Source organism: Sceloporus undulatus, chromosome 2, assembly GCF_019175285.1.
Source record: "Sceloporus undulatus isolate JIND9_A2432 ecotype Alabama chromosome 2, SceUnd_v1.1, whole genome shotgun sequence".
Lineage (NCBI taxonomy): Eukaryota > Metazoa > Chordata > Lepidosauria > Squamata > Phrynosomatidae > Sceloporus > Sceloporus undulatus.
This window is the reverse complement of record NC_056523.1, coordinates 188,104,772-188,124,225: the sequence shown is the minus strand read 5'-3', so window position 1 is coordinate 188,124,225 and position 19,454 is coordinate 188,104,772. Positions and strand designations below refer to the sequence as shown.

Genomic DNA, 19,454 nt, shown 5'->3' with positions numbered 1-19,454 from the left:
GAGTGTGACTTCTGGCCCAAGCCTACCCTCCCAAAGCAGAGCTCAATCATGTTAGTGTTGAATTTTCACATTGATTCCCATTTTGCCTAGGCATGCAGTGGATAATGTGTAATGCAGTACTACAGAAAAGTAAGCCCTATTCTAACATTATTGGGACTAAAATAAAACTGCATCCACACTGGAGAAATAACCCGGTTTGGCACTGCTTTAAGTCTTTCTGTGGCTCAAGGCTATGGAATTCTGGGAGTTGGAGTTTGTTCCGCTCTGGACCCCACAACAAACTCCAACTCCCAGAATTCCATACCCTTGAGCCCACAAAGCCTTAAAGCAGTGCCAAACCGGATATGGATACAGCCTTAAGAATCTAACGGACGCTCTAGCCTTCACTCTATGGTAATGAATCTAGATCACATGACCGCGAGCGGCCAAGGGGGTCAACTTCCGCTTTCCGGTCCTGCCCTTCTAGCCCGTTTTCTCTATGGTAAATGAACGTGCGGCTCTGGCGAGAAAATGGCAGCGCGCTGGAGCATCTCTTCTTCGCCTATATAGCCTCCCAGTAACCGGCGACCAGGCCGCTCTTCCTGCCGCCTCCGAGTGTCTATGGTTCTCTTAAAGGGGCCGCTTGGCTTTCCCAGCTGCGGGGTCCCGAAATGCTGCTGACGGTGAAGGCGCTCCAGGGCCGGGAATGTTGCCTCCAGGTAGCCCCTTCCTCCCTCCTTCCCTCCCTCCCTCCCTCCCTTCCTGGGCTCCCAGCCCTCCCAAACCCTGAAGGAAAGGGGGCCCAATGAATGGAGCTTCAGCCTAGTTTTAGGTCCCCTAAAATGGAGGACAATGGATGTGTCCACACTGCAGTAATATATCGGTTTCATACCGCTTTAGACTGCCATGGCTCCATCCTACAGCCTCCTGGGGCTTGTAGTTTTACAGGGTCTTCAGCCTTCTCTAACAAATAGTGCTGGTGCCTACTCACAAAAGTACAGGATCCCATAGGATGGAGCCATGACAGTTAAAGCGGTATCAAACTGCATTATTTCTATAGCGAGTTCCCATCTAGATGCTAAACCCACCTTGTGCCTTCGAACAACCTCCTTGCAGAGTCTGATTTGCTTCCAAGAAGTCTAGTCCAAAGCTTCTTTCATTTTAGAAATGCAAAGAATTACAATCATTACACAACGTCTTTCATAAGGACTTTAGAATAGAGGGAGACCGACATGACTTCTGTTCCTGGGTAAAGGCTGAACTCTCTCAGCCTCAGAGGAGGGCAATGGAGAGCCCCCTCTAAACAAATCTTACCAAGGAAACCCTGTGATAGGTTCTCCTTGGGGTGGCCATACCTTGGAAATGACTTGAAGGCACATAACAACAACAACAACAAAGGCTGAGATATTGTGACTTGCAAAAGGGTCTCACCACTAGGCCATTTGGATACATCTGCTAAGGAAAAAGAGCTGTATTTGCACAAAATGAATGCTTGGTAATACTGTTTGAGAGCCAGCATTGTGTAATGGTTTGACCACAACTCTGAACACTGGGGTTCAAATCCCTGCTCAGTCATAGGGACCCACTGGGTGCCCTTGGGCAAGTCACACTCTCAGCCTCAGGAAGGCAAGGGCAAACCCCCTCTGAACAAATTCTTGTTAAGAAAACCTCATGATAGGGTTGCCATAATTCAGAAGTGACCTGAAGGCCCACAGCAACACAGCAATCTTATTTAATAGCTCCCTGACTAGCGGAAAATATCCATGTTGGGAAAAGGTGATATTACTGGCTTTCTACTTTTCATGCAATGCTTAGTCAGCGGAGCTCTTTCAATAATTAAAATAATTGTCAGTCATAAATCAAACACAGAATAAAATGTCTTCCTTTGGAGCAATTGTCAGTGGAGCAAATAACCAACAGACTTTGGGCATTTGAGCATGCTTTCTTCAAAAGACCTGGCAAAGGCCTGGCAGACTACAGATATGTCTTTAGGTTGGCAAGGTGTCCAGTAAACAGTTGGACCAGCATTTTCCTAAGGTCTCTCCTAATCCTATACATGAAATGCTGATATTTCTCTGAGGGAGAGAGAAGGCTGGCCCAGTTCCATCAGGGGCTAGCCTGAAGAAGAAGAGCCCTCCCTCCGGTCCATCTGCCTTGGTCCAGGCCTCAGAGGGAGAGAAGAATGCTGGACCTGATTCCCTCCCCCCCCTCCCCATTCCCTTCTCCTTTTGTGTCGTGTCTTTTAGATTGTAAGCCTGTGGGCAGGGAACTGTCTGTTATCCCCTCTATTGTAAACCGCTCGGATTCCCAGTGATTGGGCGGTATATAAATAAAACCTATTATTATTATTATTATTATTATTATTATTATTATTATTATTATTATTATTTATATTCTGTACAATGAAGCTCTCTTCCTAAGACTGAGCCCTTTCTTGCTGCACATTTTTAGCACTATGGTTCTCCTTTAATTGCCATGGCAATATCATATGCAATCCTGGGATGGGCTGTGTAGAGAGCAGTATTTAGCAGTTCAAGTGGAATCACAGTGCTATAATGGTAATGTCAACCTATGAGCCTAACCTCAACTCACTTTCCCCCAACCTGTCACCTGTTTCCTTCCTAGGTTTCCCCGGAAGAACGCATCTCCTCTCTCAAACGCCTCGTGTCAGAAAAGCTGAATGTCCCAATATCCCAACAGCGCCTGCTTTTCAAAGGCAAAGCTCTGGCTGGTGAGTACTGGTGGTTAAACACTAGGCAGTTGAGGATAAGTAGACAGCAAGCAAAGCCATCTAGGTTAGGAGGAAGAGTAATATTAATTCAAAAGTGTATAATTGGCTCCTTTCAGGAGGCAAAGTAAGCTTCCTGATTGCTGGCTACAGGAATAGTCATACTTACAGTTTCTTTTTTTAAAATGCTTTTTTAAAAAATGAAACTTTATTTTTAAAACTCAAGATAAATACAAACCAAATTAAAAGGGGGGAAAACCCCATCCAATTAATATGGGCTAATTGGATGTTAGTATATTACTAACATAAACACAATAAACATACTAACCAGAGGCATCACTCGGGTTGGCATCACCTGGTGCAGGTGTGGGTGAATTGCCTTGCTCCCTCTGCCCAGCCAGACTACAGCAGCCCACCCCCCTCTGACCTCTGGAATCCCATGTGAATTTTGCTGCGTGGCGTTCTGAAACTGCTCTTTTGGAGTCCCGTGTGGTGCTTGCTATGCAGGGCTCCAGAGACTGCTTCTTTTCCCTGACCTCCAAATGCCACATGGTGCTTGTCATGTGGTGGTCCAGAGGGCACTCCACCCGGCCTCATGAGTTATGCATAGTGTTCGACGTGCAGGGCTCCAAAGACTCTTCCATCCCAACAGGCACTGCTGCTGAGCATCCGGGGTGTCACCCGGTGCTGTCCGCAGCCCCCTAGCAACACCAGTGATACTACCAGTAAACACAATAAAAGAATTCCTGCTTTATTCTGCTGTAGTCATTAGCATAATGTTTCCTCTTATCATGTGAGGCTAAACATTTTGATAAAGTCTACCTAAACGTCCAATTCACAGACTGTGATCTTAGCTTTCACCTAACACACAGCTCTTACCTTTAGTTGATTTTAGTTTAAATATCAACTACTAAAACCTATTACCCTTGTATCCCTCTCCCTCTGTTGTACATGTTCAGTAAATAATTTCTATTCTTTCAAGAGACCATTTATAGATTTTTCCCTAATCAGATGCGACAGCTTCTCCATCCTCACAATTTCCATTTCCTCACCACCGCTCATCAATATTTGTAATTTTGGGACTCTTCCAATATTTTGCGTAGACTAATCTAGCTGCCAATACCACATACCAGACAATCTTTCCATGTTCCCTATCTATACAGGGCAAGTTGTTAGCTATATAGTATTTCTGTGTTCTGTTTAGTATGATTTGGTTCCTAATAGTAAAAGCCATTTGTGGAATTTTCTGCACCAGGTGCCAGAAACATATTTAGGGACGAAACAAACTTCCCTGGAGTGGCATCACGCCCCCAACCCAGCGTTTTGCCAGCTCAAAAAGAAGCGTCAGAAAGCTGTGCCACCAGAGCTAGGCTTGCCATAACCCAGCTGCAACCGGGAATTTCCCGATTTTTGGGGCCCCAAGCCCCTCCCGGCACGGGTGCAGCCCCAAAACCGGGAGCCCCCCGGTTGCAGCCTGGGTTGCTGCGCCCCAGGCAGGCCTCGCTGCCCTCCTCCTCTTCCTCGGGGAGGAAGAGGAGGGTAGCGAGGCCTGCCTGGGGCGCAGGAGGCGAAGCTGGAGGCGGCGCCTCCCTGCGCGCCCGCGCCACCCTCCTCCTCCACCCCCTCTCCCCCAGGCCGCGCAGAGGAGGCGAAGGTGGACGGAGGCAGCACTTCCTCCACGCGGAGAGGAGGAGAGGAGGTGGGGGAAGGTGGCACAGGCGCGCGGGGAGGCGGGGGATTCCCCCAGGATTCCCCCCCCAGCGAGGCCCTGGATGGGGCTCCGCGATCGCGGAGTCCTCCCAGGCCTGGGCTTGGAGGCCTTGGACAAGGTTTCAAAATGTAGGACCTTTTTTTTAAAAATTTCCTGGCCAGGAAATTTAAAAAAAAAAAAAGGAAAAGAAAGAAAGAAAGAAAGAAAAGTCCTACATTTTTAAACCTTGTCCTACATTTTTCCTGGTTGGGAGGTCCCCAGGGATGGCAACCCTAACCAGAGCGCTGAAAAGCTGTCGCCATGTGGTCAGGCGGGCAGCCTCATGGTGGCTTGGGGGCATGCATCGTCTAAACAACATACCCTGAAGCTGCCAGAAAGCTTCAGCAAAGGGGCTATCTGATTCACTCCATGTTGCTTGTGACTACTGTGCACTTTGGGTGTGATGCTCTTTGCTCATTTGCTTCAGGCAGCAGAATTACAGAGTTCTACACAACAGTTCATCTTTCAGTTCTCTTCACTACCTACAGCATGCCTCCCTCGGTTATAACCATTTGTTCTCTGTCTCCAGATGCTTCCTCACAAGGATGGCCCAAGACATTTTTGTATATTCATTTCAGAGAAGTAGCATTTACATAGTATGCACATTTTAAAAAATTAAAGAGAACATATGTGTAATAGTAGTGCATTTTTTAAATAGTTGCAGACCTATTATTTTTAAAAATACTACATACAAATGAAGCTTGATTATTTCATTTCACACTTCTAATGTTTCCCAAATAACCCATCTTGTAGCACTGAATGTGTGGGTTGCTTTTTTTTTTTAGTGTTTTTTATAAATCAATTTGTCCTTATTAGCTTTGAATCTGTAGGATTGAGTTTCATGGATCAGCAATGTCTTACATAGATCATCAGTAATGTCTTAAATAATACGCAAGTAATTTCCTGGTATTTGCCAGTCTGTAGGCAGCCAGTGGGTTGTAGTGGTGTGAGTGTTGGATTGCGAGTCTCAACATCAGGATTCAAATCCCCTCTCAGCCATGAAAGCCAACTGAGTGACTTTGGGCAAGGTACACCTCTCAGCCTCAGAGGAAGACAAGGACAAACCACTGCTGAACAAATCTTGCCAAGAATACCTGATGATAGTTTTGCCTTGGAATCACTATAAGTCAAAAACAACTTAAAAGTACACAACAAGAACAAGGCAGCTCTTATGTGTAGCTGTGGGGTTCATATTTTATGATGGTAGATAATAAGGTGGCTTTCATGAGCCAAAATACAGATATTCTTCATTTTATTTGGTGTATACATGTGTGTATAGTTGATCTAGCATCTCGAAATGTTGCCTTTGGAAGTACACGTGCTTTCTGCTGTTTAAATACAGAAGATGATGTTTCCAAGATATGTAACTGACCACATGAATGCTTGGGCCTTCAGCAAAAAAAGAGTTCTGTGCTATCTTAAAGGGGAACAAATTTATTATGATAGATGGTTTCATTGAGCAGTGCCCCCTTAATTAGATGCATGAGGTGTCATCCTAAATTCTCAGGTGAATTATTATGGTTCATTATTCTGGTGGACTGGATTTGATCTGCAAATCATTTGCCATTATAATTTTATTTATTTATTTATTTATTTATTGCATTTCCAGTAACAGGTTCATCTGGCTTGTTTTTCTTAATTGCTATCAAGTCCGATTCAGCTTACAGTGACCCACTCAATGAGAGATCTTCAAGATGACCTATTGTTGACATCCCTGCTCAGAACTTGTGGATTCAGGACCATGGCACTCTTCCTCTTTTCCTACTGCCTTTCACTTTCCCAAGCATTATAATATTTTATAATGAATCATGTCATCCCCTGATATGGCTAAAGTTTGAGGGTCTCAGTTTGGTCATTTTGTCTTCTAGGGAGAATTCAGGTTACTGCACTGGAAACAGTTACAGTCCAACACCCGTATCCATGGGGGATATGTTCTCAGAATTACTGTGGATAATGACAAATAGTATATTTCTGCTGGAGAATGACCATAGGGTTTTGTTTCAGGACCTCCAGATGCCTAGAAAGACTCTTTTTTCTGGATGTGAATACAGTATGTGAAACAGTGGTTACTGATTCCGTGGAAACGAGGGTTAGACTGTTTATTTTCTCCATTAGGAAAGTAAAGCATTCAGATCCATGTGAAAACCAGGCATAATCTTATGACCCTATGATTCTTTTTGGAGCAAATGTGAGGCGTCTCCCTGGTTGGCAGTTGGTCACTCAGCCATCTTATGTTCACTTTCCAGATGAACACCGTCTGTCTGATTACTCCATTGGTCCCGAATCAAAGCTCAATCTTGTAATCAAGCCACCAGAAAAGACCTCACCAGAAGAATCCAGCCGTAGAACTGGTCCTCCACAGAATGCTGCCATCTGGCATACAGTTGCCCAAGTCCTGGGCAGGCATTTCAGTGGAGCTGATGCTGAGAAAGTGTTGGAGCAACTTCAAAAGGTAATGCCCCTTGCAGAAGTGCAGATGGTACATAGAAATAGAAACCTTGAGGTGTGGTTTTACTCTTCTACCCTTTCTGCTGCATGGTCCTCGTTTATTTAGGACCAAGATGAGACTGCAGCCTTCTATATTTTGTTGGACTGCAACTCCCATCATTCCTCACCATTGGCTGTTATAGTCCAGTAATATCTGGAGAACTAAACATTTCCCAGCTCTGATTCTTGCTGAAGCTTAATTTGTAGTACAGGAGTGAGTCATCTACAGTGGTACCTCGGGTTACGAAATTAATTCGTTCCGCCGCCGCTTTCGTAACCCGAAAAGCCTTCGCAAGCCGAAAACCCATAGGCGCTAATGGGGAAAAGCCGCGATTTCGTGTGAAATAGCGCCGAAAAGCACCAAAATTTTTTTCGTAACCCGAAAAAACCTTCGTAAGCCGGAACAGTTTTTTTAAATGGATTTTTTTCGTATCCCGGAAATTTCGTAACCCGGTCATTTCGTATCCCGAGGCACCAGTGTACATCCCTAGTCTTAATGTCATGTGTACTTCAACCTCATTTTAAAAGCCCTCTGCAAGCAATTGGTTCAGACCTTTGGCAAGAGGGATTTGTTTCTTCCCTGGTGACTGCTTGGAAGTGGGAATAGAGAAAGGGAAATAGAGCAAGAAATAGAGCAAGAAAGAATGCTATGAAGAGTGTTGTTTGAGAGAGAGATGAGTGGCAGAGTGCAGACCATCCCATGTAGACTTGTGGCCCTCAACAGACACTAACATTTCCCCACCTTTTCTCTATTGTGTTTAGGTCTGTGCCTTCAAATTGTTGCTATTGCTGTCTTCCTGCTTTATGACACTAGGGGGCAAACAGGATTTAAATGAGTTAAACTAGAGAAAACCAGGAAATGTCATGTGATAAACATCAGGCATTTCCTGTTTTTCTCTTGTTTAATTCTCATTTAAATCCTGTTTTCCTTCTAATGTGATAAAGCAGTATATCTCATTTGCTTGCTCTGTATACCAAGGGTGGCCAACTGTCAGGGACTGAGGGCAGCATTCACACACACACACCCGGGAGATTTCAGACAGCTGCACCGCCACCACATACCCTACAAAACCGTTTTATGCTTTCTTCTCAGATGGCCCCAAATATCCTTTAGGGAGCAAGCGAGATAATTTGGTGATGACTTTACTCCCTTTACTGAGCCAATTTAGGTCCAGAAGAGAGTTTTTTTCACAACTGGATCCAAAAGTCAATATCCAGGTTACTTCCTGTTAGGGAAAAAAAAAAGACCTCCCCAGGCCTAAAACACCCCAAGGCTCCTAAAAACATAGAGGAATTGCCCCTCAAATGCCCTAACACACATATTTGGGTAGCCCATGGCCTGCCCTTTCCCTACCCCTGCTATAGAGCTTTGAGATAATCTGCTACTGTTTGGTGGATGAGAAAATTTAGACAGATAGCTGGATTATTCATGCATGTGTCTGGTCTACACATGCAAGTCATTGCTTGGTATTGCAGTTGTCGGTTTCATGACTCGCCCAAGGCAGTCCAATTAGTAAAACAGGAATTTTCAACTCATGTCTCCTTGACTAAAAAGTATCAGTGTATTTAAATGATTGCACTTGCTCATCCTGTCTACCTCCCTGTCTTAATATGCAATTCAGGCTATTTAACAACCAACCTTGCATGACAAGTCATAGCAGCATATATTACCTTCATTTGGGCTCAGGGAATTCTGGCCCCATTAATTTCCCTGACGGTTCAGATTTCCTTAACAGGGCAATAAAAACAGGTTTCTGGTCCTTTTTATCAACAAAGATACTAGGAAAAGTGCAGTGGCATTATTGTATCCAGTTGCTCAATAGTGTGCTTCCATTTTCTAACTAGTGAGTGCAAAGACAAATGGGATGCCTGTTGACAACTCAGCATTTTAGTTTTAACATTTTATCAACCACACTGCCTTTTTCTAGACTTGGGTACAATTTAATCACTTTAAATGCATTAGGTTCATTATATTTAGAATCTGATATTTTGTGCTGATTTTTTATATAGCCAAGCACACATACATATAGGATACTCTTGGAGGATTCCTGGTTTTACATCTCTGGCTATGGAACCAGCAGTTGCAGTATTTTTATGGACTATGTAATAATTGTGTGCATTGTCTCTCTGACTTTTTCCTCTCTCCTCATCTTCATCTCCCAACTGTAGGATTATGAGCGGAGCCTCAGACTACTGAGTTTGGATGACATTGAGCGCTTGGCCACACGCTTGCTTCACCCCGAGGTCGCTGAAGCTGTAGAAATGGGCTTTCTGGATTAGATGCCAGTCTAGGCACGGGAGCCCTGTCTGCCTCTTTGGACAGAGAACCTTGGGGGCAGGACCCAGTTTGGGGCATAATGGGATCATTCCCTCTGGACTGCTGTTGAAGGGGCCTAAAGTACCTGTAACTTCTCCCCGTCCATTAAAGGTGGTGGGTGAAATTGGTCCATTCTGTCTAGTGTATTTGGCTGAAGTGGATAATGATTACTGGGAAGAACTGCTTGCCCAGTATGGCGAGATGAAATGGTCTTTGGGATTGGTAGCCGCTATGTTTACACATGGATTTCTTCTACATTACCAAAGCTCTGGTTTCTGTTCAGATGGTATAAATACAAGTATATCACCAAAGCTTGGTTGCATCCGATAAACTATATTCATTGTTTTTCCAAAGTCCATCCCAAAAATGAAGATGAAAAATGAAATTTGAATAATACACATTTAAAATACAAATGTTGGAAGTCATAGTAGTGATATTTTCTGGTCTGAGTGCATTAACCTCAAGAATATAATAGCTTGTGTTCTGAACTCCCTAGTGTTATCAGATGGGGCAAATATCCAGTATTTTAGTAAGTGTGCTTGCATTACAGTTATATGCAAATGTCTCAAAATACAGACAAGTGAAGCTGTGTATCTTGTGAATGCATAGTATTGGCCAATTTATTCCAAAATAGGATTTACTGTATTTTCTGGCGTATAAGACTACTTTTTAACCCAGGAAAATCTTCTAAAAAGTCAGGGGTCATCTTATACGCTGGGTGTTGTCTTATAGGGCAGGTGCTGAAACCTCCAAGCTGGACTAGAACTGGAAAAGTTGGGTCGTCTTATATGCCCAGTCGTCTTATACGCCGGAAAATACGGTAAATTATTTTCTCTCCTTGATTTCAGTGGGGAAAGATAAAATTAAGGTTGCATCTTGCTCATCTGCTGCCACACATTTTCCTGTTGTTTTCCCCTCTTCCAATCTGGGAATAATTTGAATGCTGCAGCCATTCTGTGGATGTAATTGTGGTACCTCATCTGGTGTGGAAATGTGAATTTGTCAGTCAGCACTAAAACATAATATTCAACATTGCTAGAATAGTAGATTCTAACAATAATCATTGTCTGCCTAATTTTAAATGTAGCAAGAGCAAAAAGAGGTGCTCAAGTGACGTGCCCCTTTCCAAAAGGACTCCAGTGCTCCAGTGAGAAAGCATTTCCCACTTGTATACATGGGGCATTTAAACAAATAGTGTGGAATATCTTCCATCTACAGGACATCACAAAACAGGTCTCCACACAACAACAGCAACAAATATAGCTACTAACAAACATGGGATCTTACAGTTAACAGGTAATAGTAGGCTGTATGACATTTGGTGTAGAGGAGGAAGAAGAATGTCCAATGGGATTTCTCATGGCTCTATGACCCTGCAACTATTTTCAACAACTATTTCTCAATCAAATAGAAGAGCCAGCAAGATCTCCTCTCATGGGAGCCAAGAGGCACGCGGGAGGTTCTTTAATCCTTATTTGTGAGCAAGATATCAGCTTCTGTTTTCTTGTGGCAGTGCCTTTGCCTTATGCGCGCTCTGGTTGCTCAGGTCAACTTGTGGTGTTTTGCTTTAGGCATAGGAATTAATATTTGAGATGCATGAGGAGAGAACTCTTGTGAAGCAGACATCTTTACAGTCCGTGCATTTTTCTCACACAATAGTGGGATGGATGAGTTAAAGGACCTATGGCAGCAGGTTTGGAACAAAACTAATGTCTTACAATAAAGTCAGGGAACACTCAGAGCTTCCGCTAGAGCCCCTTTGGGCCTGTAGGATGCCAGTTAATCTATACCCACCCAAGGTTTTATTTCCATGTGACTCCCAGTGTTTTCCTTCCAAAGTAAAACAACCAGCTGTGCAGCCTTCATCTGGTGTGGTTGTTCTGTGTCCTGACTGCAGTTCTTTGCAGCTGGATGAAAATACACCACCCATGCTTAAAAGGACACTGTCTGTTTTACTTGTTCAGAGATTCAAACTATCATTCTAAACCATGTTTGGGAGTTGTTGGCCCACTTGAGGTCTTTGCCTACAGTACTCATAAATTTGTCATTTTTAGGCTAGATGCAATTGATGGGAGTTGTCGGTGAAAATATTTGGAAGACCCAATTCCCCACCTGTTTTACTCTGAGACACAGAGCTCAGGCTCAGACATTTTGGCATGACAGTGCTGCAGTATATTTGAATTGGGAGGATATCCTTGTAAATATTGGGTGCTGAATATGAGAGATAATTGACCTGAATCCTACGGATAATTCTAACTAGAGAAGAACCGCTGACTGAACTGGGTTTTTTAAAGCATTAACTCACAATTCTGTAATTAATTTGGTTTGGTGGGTCTGTTCAAGTTGAGACTAACCAACAGTATTCTACTGAATGTTTGCATAAGGAATGAAGAGCAGCATTTTACATAATTCAAAAGTGGACGTGAACTGGGGATGAAAATTATTATGTCCTGTTAGCTTAGCAATGGAAATCTGGCTTGAGAGCTAGATAAAGCCTCCATGTTCAGGAACAGTATACTTTGGATTATCTGTTGCTATGAGGTAAAAAGGAGAATGTGCTGTTGTTATCATGCACTATTTGGAGCCTCCCTGGAGGTGTCTAGTTGTTCTAATGGAAACAACATGCTGGGTTACACTGATCAATAGCTCTGTTATGAATGAATGCTTGAATTAAATTCCTCTTTTGGAGAGTGGAGGTAGATAAGTCTATTTTCTTTCTTGCTCAGTATCAACATCTCCAAACTGGACTACTGCAATATATTATCTGTGAATCTCTGTGGTCTGCAGGCTACACCTGATACACAGTTACCACAGGAATGCTGAGGACACAGAGACACAGGCAGTATATCAGAAAAGTTAGCACCTGTATCAGTTGTGGTATGTATGCCAATAGGTTTCAGACCCCAGTTTAAAGTGCTATTGTGTAGAGAAATCAGACAATAGCCAGCTGTCTGGTATGAACAGTTTAATTGATCCGGATCAACTGAACTGACATTGCTGGTCAATTCAGTTGACACTGTGGCCAATACAACTGACAGTGTGGTCAAATCAATTGACAACGAACTAGGTAAGCCCATTCCTTTTTAAAGACAGAGACAAACAAGTAAGAAATGCAGGATAGTTAATCATAGCATGGCTGGTTAATCATCTGTGCCTGACCTTTGGGTTTGTGTACTTAGTAATAGTTAACTTTATAGTTTCCTGAGAGGAATAGTAAGATTTAACTTTTATATCTAACTATCAGGAGATTCTTCCTTTTGATCTGACAGATAAGAGGCTCCACAGCTATTCATGGGTGTGCAAACAAGGTTTTTCAGCACATAGGAAGAATCTCAGCACATACGGGAAAAATTTCCCTATACTAGTGAATCTTTACAGACCTGAATAGCTTGGGATCTGGCTATCCAGATGGTTGCCTGTGCCCATACAATCTTTACTGCATAAGATCCATCGTGAGATCCTGAAATGCCTGCTGCAAGGTCAATGAGGCTGGTATTAAGAGGAAATGGAGCCTTTTTTTATTGTGGCCCTTATACCTAGAACGTCCATCCTTATACCTTGTCCGTTATGTTGGCATTTAGTTGGGCTTTCAAGAATCCATCTCCAGCAGCTTTTCACCAGTTCCATAGCTTCCCTTTTCACAAATAAATGTCAGGATATTTCCCCATTTTTTTCCTAGAACAGTTGTTTTGATGAGACTGCTATTTTATTGTACTTTTCTTCATACCTTTGTCATTGTATGTGGCTTAGTAAACCACAGTTCTAACAAGCAAATTATAAATACTAAATACCTGGCCACAAGAACAATTACACCTTTCCACTGCACACCAAGTGTATGATGATGTCTTTCTGAAAATATCATGGCTTCTTAAAACCTTTGGCCCAGACCTCTTAGCTTCAGGAAGAAGATAAGCTTCAACAAGAAGATGTTGCATGTTGCAAATGCTCAGCAGCTGGAAAGGCAAAAAGGGGCAAATCCAAAACTGACATTGCCAACGTTCAGAGCCTTCGGAAGTGTCTTGCATACACAAGATACTAGGATAGGTTAGCTGTGACTGAATGAACTGAGGAGACAAGTGGCTGCTCTCTTTATGTAATCTGTTTCAGTGAAGACAGAAGATCTCTCTAGTGCAAGTCCATGCTTGCCTGTTATCACTGTGTTACAGATTGTCTCCCTTATTTGGACTTCCAAAATATTCCAAAAACTTAAAACCTGCTTTGTGAGTCGCTGAGATGGTGACACCTTTGTTTTCCTGATGGTTCAGTGCATGCAACTTTGTTTCATGCACAAAATTATTTTTAAAATACAGTACAAAATTACTGTGTAATTACAGGGTACAGTATGTGTTGTACAAGGTCTATATGAAACATAACTGAATTTTGTGTTATACTTGGGTCCCATCTCCAAGGTATTACATTGCGTATGTATGTGCAAATGCAGGTATTCTGAAATCTAAAACACTTCTAGTGCCAAGCATTTTGGATAAGGGAGACTCAACCTGTACCAAGTAAAGACTTGAGTGTGTGAATGTGCCATCACCAAAGTTTACAGTCAGAACTTATGTATCTTCTCACATCTGTAATGCTTTTTGATGGAGTTAGTTCATGCATTCACTAGTGAATTGAGGAAGGCCTTGTTGGCTCTTCCAGTATGTATGAATGGCTTGCTTTTAGTAAAGGCCTGTCACAGATATGCCACCATTGTTTTTTACAGAGCATCCCAAACACATCTTTGCAGAAGCATGAGCTATTCACACATGCAGCTGCCACTCACCATGAAGTGGAATATCATGTAATGATCTGCATGTTTGAATAAGTTATCACACAATACAAATAGAAGTTAATATTGGTTTCAGCATTCTTCTCAAAAGAGAGCAAAGAAGAGCTGGTGATCAAGTGTAGTCAGGTACAGAGAACTCAAGTAATACATGTATGTGAACCTACCTCAAGCATAGAATTGGAATTAGGTATGAAAGTTAAGTTGTTAACTGCCCTTGGGATGGCCATGGGTCATGGCGGCTCTGCCATCAGCTGCTCGGCCTTACACTTCATTTTGCTTCTTGGTTAACTATGAAAGACAAGGGACATCTAGAATGGTGAATGGTTTTGGAATAGTTCCACAAATCCCTTTACTGCTATTTTAGCCTTCTTTTACTTGCATTACATATAACTTTTATGATTATTTATTTATTTATTTATTTGTAATTCCCCAGCCTGTCACTATGTCAGCAAGTTACCTCAGGCTAAAAGTCAACTTGCAGAGCCCTGATTTTTAATAAATGGAGGAATGCAGAGCTACAACCAACTGGTGCAAATGAGTGTTATGCAATGAAGTTGCATATGTTGGTAAAAGTTACAGAAACTCCATCCCATTTTTCTTCAGGGTGAAATGTGCTAACTAAGGCACTGTTCTTACGTTTTGCTTCATACTCATTTTTGAGAAATTGCTTTCTGGCCTTTTGAGTTTACCTCTATACTCATTTGGATTGATGTTACCATGTAGCAACTGTCCAGAAGAAAAATATGTAATATCCTTACAACTCTAAAGGAGAATGTAACTGCAACCTTTTCTTATCCTTTGCCCATAGTTCACGTTCTCTTCTCACTTGTTTAAATCATGTCATTTGTTGTTAATTGCCCTCGATTTGGTCCTGAGTCATGGCAACCTTGTGGATGAGAAATCTCCAAGATCCCCTGTGCTCCATTGCTCTGCTTAGGTCCTGTAGATTCAGAGCTGTGACTTCCCTGATTGAGTCAAACCATCTGGCATGTGGTCTTCCTCTCTTTCCAATTCCTCTCCACCTTTCCCAGGATCATTGTCTTTTTAGTGAGTCTTCTCTTCTCATGATGTGCCCAAAGTATGACAGTCTCAATTTAGTCATGGCTTTCAAGGATTGTTTAGGATTTATCTGTTTTAGAGCCCTTTTGTTTGTCTTTTTGGCCATCCATGGTATCCATTACACAATGTTCCACATCTCAAAATGATTTTACAGTACAGTGGTACCCCGGGATACGAAATCACCGCCTTAAGAAATTTCCGGGTTACGAAAAAAATCCATTAGAAAAAACTGTTTTGGGTTACGTTTTTTTTTTCGGGTTACGAAAAAATTTTTTGGTGCTTTTCGGCGCTTTTTCACACGGAATCGCGGCTTCCAGCGCTAGCGCCTATGGCAATTTCGGCTTGCGAAAGATTTCGGGTTACGAAGGGCTCCGCGGAACGGATTACTTTCGTAACCCGGGGTACCACTGTATTTTATTTCTATCAGCTTTATTCACTGTGCAGCTCTCACATCCACATATGGTGATGGGAAATATGATGGCTTGATATCTTTGCACTTTAAGATCTCGTCTAGCTCTTTCATCACTGCCCTTCCCAATCCTAATTATCTTCTAACTGTAATCCCCTTTCTGATCAATGACCGATCCAAGATATGGGAAATCTTTTATTTCAGTTTCTCCACTGTCTATACTGAATTTCTTTGTTCTTTCCATGATAATTATTTTTTGTTTTCTTAATGTTCAACAGCAAGCCTGCCTTGCCACTTTCCTCTTTGCCTTTCTTTAGTAATTGTTTCAAGTCTTTGATGTTTTCTGCTAGTAGTGTGGTGGTGTCTGCATGTCTTACATTGTCGATATTCCTTCCTCCAGTCTTCACTCCTCCTTCTTCCTTGGCTAAGCTTGCTCTGCATATTATATTTTCTGAATACAAGTTGAATAGATGGGGTGATAGAATGCAGCCTTCTCTGGCTCCCTCCTTGATTGGAAAGCATTCTGTTTCTCTATATTCTAACGCAGGGGTAGGCAACCTACGGCCCGTGGGCCGGATGTGGCCCGGCAAGGCCTTGGGACCAGCCCCAGCCCGGTCCTGCCGCCGATTGCCACCGGAGCCTTTGACCTCTCACGTGATGGCGTGGGGCCTTTGGCCTATCAGGAGGAGGCGGGCAAGGGGGGCAAGCAGCGGGCAAGGAGGGGCAAGCGGCGGGCAAGGGGGGAAATTGTCTATAGAAGCCTCAGAAACATGCATTTATATTAACACTTTTTAAAAAATCAGCAATTTTTTTCGTGTGTCCTCATAAAAAAAAAAGTGTCCTCCATTTGAAAATTTTGTCCTACATTTGTCCCGGTTTATTTATTTATTTAATTTTTTATAAAATTATTTAATTATTTATTTTTTGGCTTCGGTCCCCCAGTTGTCTGAGGGACAGCAACCCGGCCCCCGGCTCAAAAAGGTTGCCTACCCCTGTTCTAACGGTAGCCTTCTGTACTGAGTGCAGGTTACGCATCAGGACAACTAAATGTAATGGTACACGCATGCCTTTAAGCTCACTACATAGTTTTTCATGATCTAGTCAAAGGCTTTACTGTAGTATATAAGACACAAACTGATTTTCTTCTGGAATTCCCTGGTGCACTCCATTATCCATTGTGTGTTTGTAATGTGACCCATAGTGATTCTTCCTTTTCTGAACCCAACTTGCACCTATGGAATTTCTTGCGTCATATATGGTAGGAGTCTTTGCTGCAGAATTTTAAGTAGGACTTTGCTTGTGTGGGAGATTAATGCAATGAAAGATAAAGCACTGGTACAATTCTGATGTATTCATTTATGGTCCTGGTGCTATATGCAAGCAATGTTAGCGTACTTATGTCTTCCTACATGCACTGCCCATAAGTTCATGTGTAGACACAACTTCCTTTACCACTAATGTTGCCAAAATATCAGATAAAGGGGTAGTCAACATTCATGACATGCAAGGCTGACAATCAGGAAGTAGTTGTTAAGTTTGTGTTCTACAGAAATAGCAAATAAAAGTGTTGATTACAGGCAACCTAGCCATATCTTTGTCTGTAAAATTAAGTACAATAACATCCAAAAACCACAATACAGTGTTACCTTTATTTGGCCAATCAAAATGCACAAAATACACGGTGCAAGCTTTCGAAGCTCCACTGGCGGCTTCATCAGGCAGAAGTGTTAAAAAATCATACCATAAAATATATATGAAATGACGATGTTAGTCACAGGCCTGCATTTTCTCAAGGTAAAACTAAGGCATTGCCCACATTCATAAGTTACACGATAAATATATTTTTGTCTTTGTGAATGGCCCACAAACTCAGTTTATATTAAAATAAATATTTTTCCCATCCTTCAATGGAGGACATCCCTCATGATGAGGCAGCCCTATAAGGGACAAACCGCCTGGTCCTTAAATAAAAGACATCCCTTATAATAAGGGACACTTGGCAAGCCTATTTATCACTACTACAATAAACCATCAAAAGCTGCACCAGTTGGATGGCTGCCTCCTGTGTAGCTGTTAAAAGCACAGGATGTGGCAACTTTGCTGTCATTCCTGTTGACCCGAAGAGTCCAAGGATGATATGGGACTTGGCCTGATTTCAAAAATGCCGGGAAGCAAAAACAAAGCAAAATGAAAGCAGCACCAAGGCAGGGACGTAGCCAGGATTTTAGGAAAGGGGGGGGGGGGGTCCAGACTAAGTGCCACCATTATAATGGGGCTTGGGTGCAGCGGCACAGCAGCACATACCATTCATTTTTCTAATGGAATGGGGGGTCCGGACCCCCCCCTTGGCTACGTCCCTGACCAAGGCAAAGAGTCACAGCTAGTTTGCTATATAAAAAGGAAGTGGCAGATGGTATTTCAAGGGAGGTGATTTCCCTGTAAAGATAACGTGTTGCTATGATTGTCTTTTATTATACCCTGCCCAATCCCAAGGTCTCAGGGCAAGCAGCAGCATGTTTGTTTTTCTTTAAAAGTGAAAACTGAAATGCAAAAACAAGCTTGTTCAAAAGAACACATAACTTGATCCTCTCCAACAAAAGAAGATCTTAATATGTCCTCTAGATTTATAGTGGGGAGAGGTCCACTCCCAGCTCAAGTATTCCTCTCCATCCTTTGAACACACATGCACACACTCCTAATTTCTTTGTATGTGATCACTGTAAGCTCAAAGCCAGTTCAAACGTGCTTCTTTGTCAATGACCATTACCACATCGGGTGATGTGGGTCATGTGTGAACTGGGCACCATACACTGGAGTCTTGTGTTGCCTCACACCAATGGTGTCAGGGTTGCACACACAAACAACATTTTAAAAGAGAAATTAAATGTGGCCATTACTCTTTGATTTGTAGAAGTTTCTGGTTTTTTTAGGCCCTATAACCAAACTGTGAGAATGATTGAAACCCTGTTCTCAAGTGAATCTAAGGCAGGAGCAAAAGGGATGATAGATGGGAGCAGGGAGGGCTGGAATGACAAATACATGCCATGTGTAGATAGATTTCATAAAAGCATTGTTGGTGAGAAGGAAGTGCTTTCTGTGATATTATTCCAACCAGAACCTGGGATTTTCCAGCTGTTCCAGACTACAAGCCCCATCTGTGATTATTCACTAGAGCTGATGGAAACTGTAGTCAAAAAGCATCTGTAGGGACCCAGGAAGTCACTGTTTGGAAATGTTACTTTTTTTGCACCGCAGCTCCCACAACCCATAAATCTGACCATTTCAGGAATTGCATTTAAAAATAATAATAAAACAACTGTTTCAGTGTACATATATTAAAATAAATATCTGTTGGCAAATGACCAGTGAAATGCCCTTAAGCATATAAGTATTTTTTAAAAAGCTGCTCTTATTTAATGCGTGTTTGGGAGGAACCAATCTCTTTCAGAAGCTGTTCTTTCTTTTTCGTGTGGCCCCTGCATGAACTTAACATCTGTGACACAGCTGATTTGCACATGCTGCATTGCCTGATGTTACCATCTTCAAGCGATGAAAACCGCAAGTGTAAACACAAGCATGTCACTTGAGGTCACCCTCTATGTGAATGCAGTTTTTCCAGTAAAGGCCGCTTGGCCATTTAAAGAGTGTTGGAAAGGTATCAAAGTATTTTTGACCGCAGCTCCCATGATTCCTTCCCGTGCTGGATAGGGCTTCTAAGAGTGGAAGTCCAAAACATCTGGAAGGTCAAAAATGTCACATTCTTGCCTTTCAAGAATGGGAGTAATCCCTTCTCAGCAAAAAAGTTCTTTTTTTTTTAATTTTTAAAATTTTAAATGATTTTTATTGAAAATTAAGAAAAAAACACATACAATATTAACAAACATACCTCACATCATCAACACACACATTTTATACATGAGGGAACTTGAGCAGCGTAGGTTAATC

At 42.4% G+C, this 19,454-nt stretch overlaps 1 protein-coding gene across 1 annotated transcript; it reads left to right on the top strand.

Moving 5' to 3' along the window:
• The first annotated feature begins 451 nt into the window (after positions 1-451).
• On the top strand, positions 452-9,390 carry UBL4A (ubiquitin like 4A). Its single transcript, XM_042454392.1, has 4 exons — positions 452-698; positions 2,605-2,710; positions 6,704-6,909; positions 9,114-9,390. The coding sequence occupies exons 1-4, from the start codon at positions 651-653 to the stop codon at positions 9,222-9,224; spliced, it is 471 nt and encodes a 156-aa protein (XP_042310326.1). The 5' UTR covers positions 452-650; the 3' UTR covers positions 9,225-9,390.
• Positions 9,391-19,454: the final 10,064 nt, after the last annotated feature.